This window comes from Rhinopithecus bieti, unplaced genomic scaffold, assembly GCF_001698545.2.
Source record: "Rhinopithecus bieti isolate Rb0 unplaced genomic scaffold, ASM169854v2 scaffold_27006, whole genome shotgun sequence".
NCBI classification, from domain to species: domain Eukaryota; kingdom Metazoa; phylum Chordata; class Mammalia; order Primates; family Cercopithecidae; genus Rhinopithecus; species Rhinopithecus bieti.
The window spans coordinates 3,582,322-3,593,254 of record NW_016813373.1 but is presented as its reverse complement, the minus strand read 5'-3'; the positions used below and the strand labels follow the sequence as shown (position 1 = coordinate 3,593,254).

The window sequence follows — 10,933 nt, the reverse complement described above, 5'->3', positions numbered from 1 at the left end:
TTTTTTTTTTTTTTTTTGGAACCAGACTCTCGCTGTATTGCCAGGCTGGAGTGCAGTGGTGCGATCTCGGCTCACTGCAACCTCCGACTCCCTGGTTCAAGTGATTCTCCTGCCTCAGCCTCCCAAGTAGCTGGGATTACAGGCACCTGCCACCATGCCCAGCTAATTTTTGTATTTTTAGTAGAGATGGGGTTTCACCATGTTGACCAGGATGGTCTCGATCTCCTGACCTCGTGATCCACCTGCCTCGGCCTCCCGAAGTGCTGGGATTACAGGCGTGAGCCACTGTGCCTGGCCAGGACATTTTTTTAAAAAGATGAAATTACAGGATCTATTAGTTCAAGTTTCAACTTTATTTAATTGTTATAGTTTTGGTTAAATGTTTGTTATTGTAACTCCTTTCTTTTTGTCAAAGTGAGTCTACTCTTCAATTAAATACAAGAAATTGTACATAGTTTATTAATCTAGAGTGAGAGATTTTTATGTTTTAAATAATATTCTAAGTTAAAGAATTCATGGTGATACAACTAAATTTTTAAATTAAAAATTTGTTAAAATATTTGTTAGATTTGTTAAATGTAATATCTAGGATTTTCTTTAAGAAAATTTAATCTATTTAAGAACACAAAACACTTCACAACAGGATAGAATATCTAATTTAAAAAAAAAATTGATTCTGTAATTGTAATGGTTTGCCATCAAATGAGCAGACAGTGTTAAGTAAATAATGTTTAAATAAGTTTTGTTTTTCTTTAAATATGTTAAATTGTATAACAAAGTACCCACACCTGTTTAGATGGTAACTTTTAATTGTCTATAAGATATGGATGATGTTTCATTTCTGTGATCCTAGGGGTCTTTTGGGTGGGCACTCCCTGGCAATCATGCTGAAAGAAAAAGGTGAATATATGCAGTGGTACAATGATGAACTTCTCCAAATGGCAAAGCAGTTAGGTTACAAACTTTTACCGGCTTTCAACACTACCAGTGGCCTTCCTTATCCAAGAGTAAGTACTTCTGAAAAATATGAGTCTTTATGTACTTTCTTTGCTGTTTTACAAAATGAAGTTTTGTGATCAGAACCATTGTTGTTCACCTGCTTGAGGCTGAAAAAAAATGCTTCAAGGCTATATAACAAATTTATATTTTCATTTCAATTAACTGATTACACTTCTAAGTGATGTGATAATTAGATTAGATTAAGCTTTAAAAGGTTTTATTTCTAATTTCTATGGGTACATAGTAGGTATATATTAATGGGGTACATGAGATATTTTGATACAATCATACAATGCATAATAATCACATCAGGGTAAATGAGGTGGCCATTACCTCAAGCATTTATCATTTCTTTGTGTTACAGACATTCCAATTATACTATTTTAGTTGTTTTAAAATGTATGATACATTTCTGTTGACTGTAATTGCTCTGTTGTGCTATTAAATACTATATCTTATTCTGTCTGACCTGTTTCTGTACCCATTAACCATCCCCTATTCCCCATCTCCACCAACTATCCTTCCCAGCCTTTGATAACCATTGTTCTACTCTCTACCTCCATGAGATCAATTGTTTCAATTTTTAGCTCCCACAAATAAGTAAGAACATTCAAAATTTGTCTTTCTGTGCCTAGCTTATTTCTTTCTTTCTTTTTTTTTTTTTTTTTTTTTTGAGATGGAGTCTTGCACTGTCGCCTATGCTGGAGTGCAGTGGTGCAATCTCGGCTCACTGCAGCCTCCACCTCCCAGGTTCACGCCATTCTCCTGCCTCAGCCTCCTGAGTAGCTGGGATTACAGGTGCCCACCACCATGCCCAGCTAATTTTTTGTATTTTTAGTAGAGATGGGGTTTCACCGTGTTAGCCAGGATGGTCTTGATCTCCTGACCTCGTGATCCACCTGCCTCAGTCTCCCAAAGTGCTGGGATTACAGGCATGAGCCACCGCGCCTGGGTGCCTGGCTTATTTCATTTAACGTAGTGTCCTCCACTTCCATCCATGTTGTTGTAAATGACAGGATCTCATTCTTTTTCATGGCCAAATAGTATTCCATTGTGTATATGTATAATTTAAGCTTTAATGTGTCGTTACATTACAGATTAGATTATGCTGCAGAAGGAAGAACAGATGCTAGACCAGAACTTGGGCACAAAATTATTTGTGTAGAAGATATAATTGAAGCAGTTAGTATGTAGGTGTTAACTGTCCAAAGGAGAGGATAGAGATAGAACTCACAGGACAGAGGGAGGGCATGAGGAGGAAGGACAGCCAGTAGAAGGTAAAGTACACAGAGATTTAAGAGGAGAACTGTAATGTAGTGTAGTGTAGTGTACAATATTATAAAATCCAAAGAAGGGAACTTCGAAAGGAGGAAGTGTTCTAGAAAACTTGAGAATTGGGTGCAAACAGAGCCATGAAGTTGTAGTGAATAAAGACAAAAGGATTCAAAGTAGGTGAAAGTAAATAGGAATGAACCACTCATTTTCAGATTTCTTCAGTGTTGGTAGTTAAAGGAGAGTTGGCAATAAAGTCAGTTGAAGGAGTTTTATTGGTTTTCCCCTTTAAAGCAGAGGGGAAGAAGCCATTGAAGATGGAAAGAGCTTTTTCTTCTGATTTATTTATCATTCTTTATTAACACTATTACTCTCTCCCTTTTGTCCAAGACAGACACCTCAGCCATTACCAAACTCTGTCAGTTTTTTTTCTTTTCTTATATTTGTCTTACTCTTTTCTCTCTTGGTTTATGCTTCAGAGCACTTGAAAAACCACTATCACTAAAATCTAGGTTTTGTCAATTTATCTTCAAAAATTGTATGGCTCTTTGTATTGTATTGAGTGTCCCTTAACTTTCAGAATGTTTTATAATTTGGCAGTAGACTTTCTGACATTCTCTCATATTGCCATATCCCGGTGAAATCATTGTTCTATTTCAACCACAACAATCTATAGTGTCCCCAGAGTCTCTAAGTTTTTTTTTCATTCCATGCCTTTAGACTTACCATCTCTGTCACCTAGCATAACTTCTCTACCAATGTAAGTCAAATCAAATAAGGCTCATTTCCTCCATCAAGAAGTCATCCTTGACTGGAGATATAGCATGATGTAGGGCAATGCTTTATCAATTTAGTGAGTTGTGACTAGCACTTTTTAAAAATTAGACTAGAATGAAATGTCTTCTTATTTAAATTTCTAGTTTGATATTTTAAAAAGCTTTCCAGTGAACATTCATTTTGTTTGTTTATTTTGAGATAGTCTCCCTCTATCACCCAGGCTGGAGTACAGTGGTGTGATAATAACTCACTGCAGCCTCCAGCTCCTGGGCTCAAGTGATCCTCCCACCTCAGCCTCCTGAGTAGCTGGGACTACAGGCACGTGCCACCATGCTTGGCTGACTTTTAAACAAATTTTTTGTAGAGATAGGGTTCTCATTATGTTGCCCAGGCTAGTCTCAGACTCCTGGGCTTAAGAGATACTCCCACCTTGGCCTCCCACAGTACTGGACTCACAGATGTGAGCCATCATGCCTGGCCTCTGTAGACATTCTTATACACACCCTTTTGCACAGTTTTTATTTCTTCCTTAGGATAAATTACTCAGAGAGGAAGTAATAAGTCACAGAGTAGGGAATGCTTTTTAAGACATCAGGTACTTATTGCCCAGTTGCTTTCCGGAAAGATTCTTTTTTACTTCACAGTGTTGTAAAAGTACGTGTGTCATTTTACTGTTACTAACACTGTATATTATTATTTTGCCAACTTAATGAGAAAAAATTGAATTATATTTTAATATGAATTTCTTTGCTTATTAGTACAGTTAAATTTGTTGATCTTTTTTTAGCATATTAAAATTAAAACCAAAATTTTAAAACAATATATAAACATTTATTTAATTCAGTTTACTTTTAGTAAATACTTTTAGTTTTTATTATAAATGGAAGTGTTAGATTTTGAGGAATCTAGCATATCTTTACTTTTGCCATAACATGAGAAGCAGGCAAGGAATTAAAACAGAAGATACTATGAGCATTATAGTAAAACAAGGAAACTTACATTATTTTCTTATCCTCTGAAGTGTCAAAATTTTTTAAATGATTTTTTATAATAGGACAATAGAAGAAAAATAACTACTGTCCCATCCTTTCTTATACATGCTTAGTATGCTTTGGCCCATGAAAATTTGTGTAATCAGTCTCTCTTAGATAAGCATCTGTAATTGATAGTATTTGCATTAATGGTTTTAACTCAGATGAATGTACTGTGCAGAAATGTTATTGTAAGAGTTAGTGGTCATTTTTTAAACTCATATATAACCTTTAGAGCTAGTACACACTTTGTAATGCCATTTCCTCAAAGTTAATTAAAAGCAACCTGCCAGCTTTTCAGATAAGACCTCATTACGAACGTTGAGTAGATTATTATATTCATAAAATATAAGGTTAATCGAATTCTGTTATGATTTATACGTATTTTAAGGATTTTCTAGTGTAGCAAAAAGACAGTGTAAACAAGTTTAGTGTAGGTAATTTATGCTTTTCTTTAATAAAAGGTGTCCTTTTAAAAATTGCCTTGTGACTCTCAGGAACACAGAATTAGGAGGAACCAGGTTCTAGATTGCTTCATGCTTTATTTTATTCCTGCTTTCATCTCTTTTTGTCTTAAACCTCTCAAGAAAGCAGGACAATAATCTCCTTGTTACTAATTTCTGCAGTAATAGATACTACACCAGTGCTATCTCTAAACCCAGTCATTTGAGTCCTAGTCAGGAGGACAAGAACCTATCTACCAGCCCCTAGATTACCAGAGGATCCCATAAGCAAAAAACGCCCTGAATCCTTCTTCCCTGATTTGTGGAAATGGTAGTGCCCCTTGGATACTGAAATGCATCTTGGTTCTGCATTTAAAAGTTCTCTAATACTGGCTGGGTGTGGTGGCTCACTCCTGAAATCCCAGCACTTTGGGAGGCCAAATCGGACGGATCACGAGGTCAAGAGATTGAGACTATCCTGGCTAACATGGTGAAACCCCATCTCTCCTAAAAATACAAAAATTAGCTGGATGTAGTGGTGTGTACCTGTAATCCCAGCTACTCAGGAGGCTGAGGCAGGATAATCGCTTGAACCCGGGAGGTGGAGGTTGCGGTGAGCCGAGATCATGCCACTGCACTCCAGCCTGGTGACCCGAGACTCCATCCCCCACCAAAAAAAAGGTGTTTAATACCACTTATCTTCAGGAAGGATACAAGATTGAAATGAGCAGATACTATAGATAGTTGTGTTAATAAATAGTCTTTTTACAAATTTTATAGCAATCATCTTGCGATACAGTTCAATATACAAACATCTTAAGTATTATTGTACTAAAACGTTAATGATTCAAAGCATTTCCATTTTAAGGGAAAGGGTACTGAAAGTGGGATACACAAATGTTTATTCTTCTCTATTTTGCTTTTGCTTTCTTATGACTACTCTTGGACTTTGTCATTCTTAGCTCTCAACTACTCCCAATTCAGCGTTATTTCCTTTTCTGAAATTCACACTTTAGCACTTGTGACTTCCGTTTGTTTGGCACTTAATTTATGACTTTTCATTGTTAGTTATTTTCTCTGTTTACATATCTGTCTTATTTGCTCTGTCTGGATTTTAAGCTCCTTGAGGACAAGGATCTATTCCTTTGTATATTGTCATAATATCCCCCACATGGTAGGTAAACAAGCAATAAATATTGATTAGTTGATTGTAGTAATTAACACAACTGACCAGAAAATATTTTTCACTGTTGACTCTTATTGCAAACATTTGTAAAATTATACTTTACCTTAGTGTAACTGATGTAATTAAATCTTTACTTTATTTTTAAGGACTGCTTCATTGTAAGTCAGTCATTCTTAGTATCAATTTTCAATTTCAGTTCTGTAGATAGGGATACAGGCAGCATAAGGGGGCAGGAGATACTTTTCGTTCTTGTTTATGGTGCAGAACTACCTAAAACTAGCTAATCCTACAAAAGTACAAATGATAGAGATAATTACAAGTTTGGGAGGGGATGGAGGGAGGGGTACTGCTAGGCTAATAGCACGTGAAAATGTCTCAAGTAGCACTCTACAAAGTAAGATAAATGGCAGTACTGAGGACAACATTAACAGTGATCAGATCCCCATGTCTCACCTACGTTTCACATTTGTTGTTCGTTTGTTGTTGAGGGGGTGTTTGTTTAGAAATGCCTGGAATCTGTTGATTGGACACTGTTCAGGCACTAGGTATACCTAGCAATTGATTTATCCAGATAAGTTGAAATATAAATTTTTTTGAGCTTCTCTTTATATAGAGTTTGAATAATAACCAAGAGTATACCCATGATGTTTTATGTTTGATTTTTTTTTGTTATTGGCTGAATCCTTGGCATATACCTCCTTTTTTGTTGGTTATTTGGATTGCTGAAAAATATTCTAATTTTAATCAGTGTCTGCTCAGTTTGGTTCTAGTTAATCCAGGTTCATATTGTGGTATTATTTGGATTTTTTTTTTTTTTAAGACAAGGTCTTGTTCTGTCACACAGGCTGGAGTGCAGTGGTGCTATCTCCGCTCACTGCAACCTCCGCCTCCCACGTTCAAGAGATTCGTGTCTCAGCCTCCCAGGTAGCTGGGATTACAGGCACGCGCCACCATGTCCAGCTAAGTTTTGTATTTTTAGTAGAGATGGGGTTATGCTATGTTGGCGAGGCGGGTCTCAGACTTCTGGCCTCAAGTGATCCACTCACCTTGGCCTCACAAAGTGCTGGGGTTACAGGCATGAGCTACCACTCATGGCCTGTTTGGTTTTCTTTGACTTAATAAATACCCCTTTGAAAAAATTTCCCTTGTGGTGTTAGCCTGCCAGCAAGGTGACACACTCTATATTTCAAAACCCTTAAAACCTGTAAATGCAATTTTAATTTCCTTTTAAATATACATCATAACAATCCATTTTTTCTCTATGATGAACTAGTTAATATATAATGTAGACTGGTTTTTCACAAATTCTAAACTAACCCTGATTTCTTCTAAGGCTGGTCTACTTCGCTATTCTTATACTTACTAATTCAAACTGTCCAGGGAACAAAATTGTTATAAAAGATACCTTCTGTGTGTAATTTCCCTTGTAAATATTCCCTTACTTCATGAATATTTATGTGCTTAGAGTATATTTCCCTAGATGTTAATTGGAAGGTCACAGAGACCATCAGATTGAATTTCAGTGTTTAGTTATTTTATGAATTATTTTTATGATTTTATGTAAGGACTCAACTGAAAAGTAGTTTCTTATCAGAAAGTCATTATCTTGATAACTGCTAATGACAATTTTCTAATTGTATTCAGATTAATTTAAAGTTTGGCATCAGAAAACCAGAAGCTCGGACAGGAACTGAAACAGATACCTGTACGGCTTGTGCAGGTACCTTGATCCTTGAATTTGCTGCTTTAAGTCGATTCACAGGAGCAACAATATTTGAGGTTTGCTTTTTACGGTCTTTGATATCCTGGGTATTGGGTATAACTAACTTTATATCTAGTTGGAGAATTACTGTTATTTTAGTGAACTTTATGTCTAAATTCCTTTACATGGGTTTTAATTGTCAAAAACCTAGAACATTGTGAAGGAGCTATGTTAAATCCAACTTTGCATTTTGTTCACCAGCTATAAAGTATATGTTTAGGTTTAGTCTTAGAAATTTTTTTAGCCATATTACTTAAATGAATTTGATGTCTCCTTGATATCGTAAATGTCTTATATGAAATCCTATGTCCCTGTGTTTTATTTGTTAGACTTCCAGGTGGTCTATTGCACTTCTGAAAGTTCTGGAACTTTCACTAATCTTCTAAAACACAGTGAAATTTTTGTACTTAAGTCTTGATTGAGACTCAAATCTGTGAATTTGTTTACTGCAAAGGAAATGTTATTCATTATCCAAAAGACTTAATATCCCCAAATAGTTGTTGTGGACTAGCTATGTCTCTCATTAAAACAATCTCATTATTTAAGCATGTCATTGGAGTGCAGTGTTAACACAAAGCACCCTCTTTTTTAAGCATATGACTTAGGTTAATGTTTAAAAATCCAGCAAATGGCAAACAGAACAAGCAGAAATAGGGACTATGTACCAGCATTACAGATATTAGATCTGAATGTAAAGAAAACAAACTGACTTTGTGTGTATGTATGTCTGTAAGTTAAAATGTCTCAAGGACAGATTTATCGTGTTTGGTTGGTTAATCTTTTAAACTTAAATTTTTATTCTATATATTGTTCACTAATATTTTCCCTTCATTAAAAAGTGTGGATACTTTTGCGTACTTTAATAATTATAAACTCTCAGATATTGATGCAGTTACAGGTGAGGAAAATAAGGCTCAAAGAGTATGAGAGACCTGCACAGCTGGTAGGTGATGCATGGAATTGGAATTAGAATCCATGTCTTTCTGAATTTGAAACCCATACACTTTCCAATGAGCTATTTTGTGTTTATGAATAAATCTGTTGAAAATCATGTGATTTTTTAAAAAATTCTTGAATGTGCAGTAATTTACCATCAGAGAAGATGCAGTTGGCAAAGCATTGATCTACTACAGGGTTGGCAAGCTACAGTCTGTGAGCAAAGTCCAGCCACTGCCTGTTTTTATTAATAAAGTTTTATTGGAACACAGCCATGCTCAATTGTTTGTTTTTATCTGTAGCTACTTTGGTGCTATAGTGACAGAGTTGAGTAATTGTGCCATTTACTGTGTGACCCATAGCACTTAAAATATCTGGTCCTTGTCAGAAAAAGTTTGCTGACCCTTGGTCTAATTATAAAGGGATCTGAATTCTCATATTAGTTTTTTGTCCTGTAATTCAATTTTAAACTCTAGCTAATCTTGAATTTCACTAGGCCTGTTTTCTTAGCTGTAGAGTAAGAGTAGGGAAATATAATGTTTTTGAAGTTTCCTGGCTCTGAAATTCTGCCATTTAATTAAAATTATAACCTTTATAACCTGCTTTGTGGTTGAAAGAAATCAGCATAGTTTGCATTAGGAATTATAACTATTTTACACTCTCTAATCTACCAAGTGGCAAATTGGTTTAATGACTTTTTCTTTTATAGAAGTCCTTCTGCAGTGCTAAATAGGTTCATTCTCTGAGATTAATTTAGAAACCTACCTGTACTTGCCCTTTGCATTTATATTTTGTGACATCTTTTCATCCAAAGCCAAAAATTTGATCACAGCTCATTTAGTGTCTAGTAGATAAAATAAATGAGAAAAGAAAACATATCATAAGGTTACAAGTTTGTTGTTATCAAATATTTAGTAGCGTAGTTGATTTAATAGCTTTTACTAATGAACTTGCATACCATTTAAAAGTAGGATCTGAAATAACTTTCAAAGATAGCATACTACCTTTGAAATTCTCTTCCAGTTTTCTAAATAAGAGTATCTAGGGAGATTTTTACTTTGCATTTAAGTGATAGAAATTCTTTAACAAGTATATCTAGTTATATAAGCAATTAATATAATTTAATAATACATGTGTGTGAATATGAACTTGTGCTACAAGAGTAGATGAAATGAAGAAAAAAAAAAGAGTAGATGAAATGAATGGTCTCAAAGCAAGCCCTCCTCTGAATAGCTTATTGAGAGTCTTTCCTAACTACACTGATTGGTTGAAAAAGAGCCAAGCTTTGAGTTTTAAGGAAATTTGTTTTATAAATAGTTATCTTAGAAATTTAACCTAATTCTTGAAATATGCTATTGGCCTTTGAGTTTTGTTTGTTTGTTTCCTATTTGCCAAAGATACTCAGTTCTTCAATTATGCATTTCTTTCTTTTTCTTTTTTTTTTTAATTACAGGAATATGCCAGAAAAGCTCTCGATTTTCTCTGGGAAAAAAGACAACGAAGTAGTAATTTAGTGGGTGTGACTATAAATATTCATACTGGAGATTGGGTACGAAAAGGTATGTAAGTTAGGCTTTTTAAATCAAGCCTTTGCATCCTCAAAATGGTTGGGAAATACCGAATTTTCATTTGTTAAAGTAATCTTTGGGATACTATAAAGCATAGGTTCTCACAGGATTGCTGGAATTTTAATTAATTTAGCCAGATTTTCTTTTTTGATGCCAAATGTGACACACTTCTAGATGATTTAGTATTCTATTTCTTAATGGATATAGCATTGTGAGTATAGGGTATAGATGAAACACTGTAATTTATTTGAAAACTAGAGAACCAGAGTTCCTCAGCCACCTCACATCAAGGTGTGATTTAGTAAGAATCTGTGTTCAATAAATTCTTTTTTTTCTTCCCTACCTCCAGAAATATAGTAGCTAAGAGCGTAGACTCTGGAGTCATGTTGTTAGATTCAAGCTATGTGATCTTGGGAAACTTATTTAACCTCTGTGTGCCTGTCGATTCCGTTTCTGTAAAGTGGGCATATTAATAGTAATTAGTTGTTCTGTATGAGGATTAAATGAGTTAACCAACGTAAAGTGCTTAGAACAGTGCCGGGCGTGTACTACACTTACTATGAAGTAAGTGCTCAGTAATGAGATGTTAGTCCCTTTGATTAGTAATTTCACTTCTGGGAATCTAGTCTGAGCAATAATACAAAACATAGAAAACTGTTTGGTCCCAAGATGTTCCATGCAATTATTTATAAGTAGCAGAAAATTGGGAAACAGTCTTAAGTAACCATCAATGAAAAAAAGCTAAGAAAATTATTTTATGTCAGTGTTGGAATATTGTTATTAAAATAAATCAGAAGCATGGGAAGGAACATATAACAATGTTTTATGAACAAACAGGATTCTGAATTGTACAAAGAGTGTGATTTTATCTTTCTAAAACACCCTGATAAAACAAGCATAGATGAATGGAAATAAACTAGAATATTCTTAAAGCCTCTTTTTTTTTTTTTTTTTTTTTT

At 34.8% G+C, this 10,933-nt stretch overlaps 1 protein-coding gene across 1 annotated transcript in view; it reads left to right on the top strand.

The window, feature by feature from the left end:
* The window catches only part of EDEM3 (ER degradation enhancing alpha-mannosidase like protein 3), a 68,469-nt gene that overhangs the window by 23,142 nt on the left and 34,394 nt on the right, over positions 1–10,933 (top strand). The window contains exons 6-8 of the mRNA XM_017848050.1: positions 822–1,007; positions 7,353–7,487; positions 9,860–9,965. Of these exons, the coding sequence (XP_017703539.1) occupies positions 822–1,007; positions 7,353–7,487; positions 9,860–9,965 (427 nt within the window). The remainder of the gene's footprint in view (positions 1–821; positions 1,008–7,352; positions 7,488–9,859; positions 9,966–10,933) is intronic.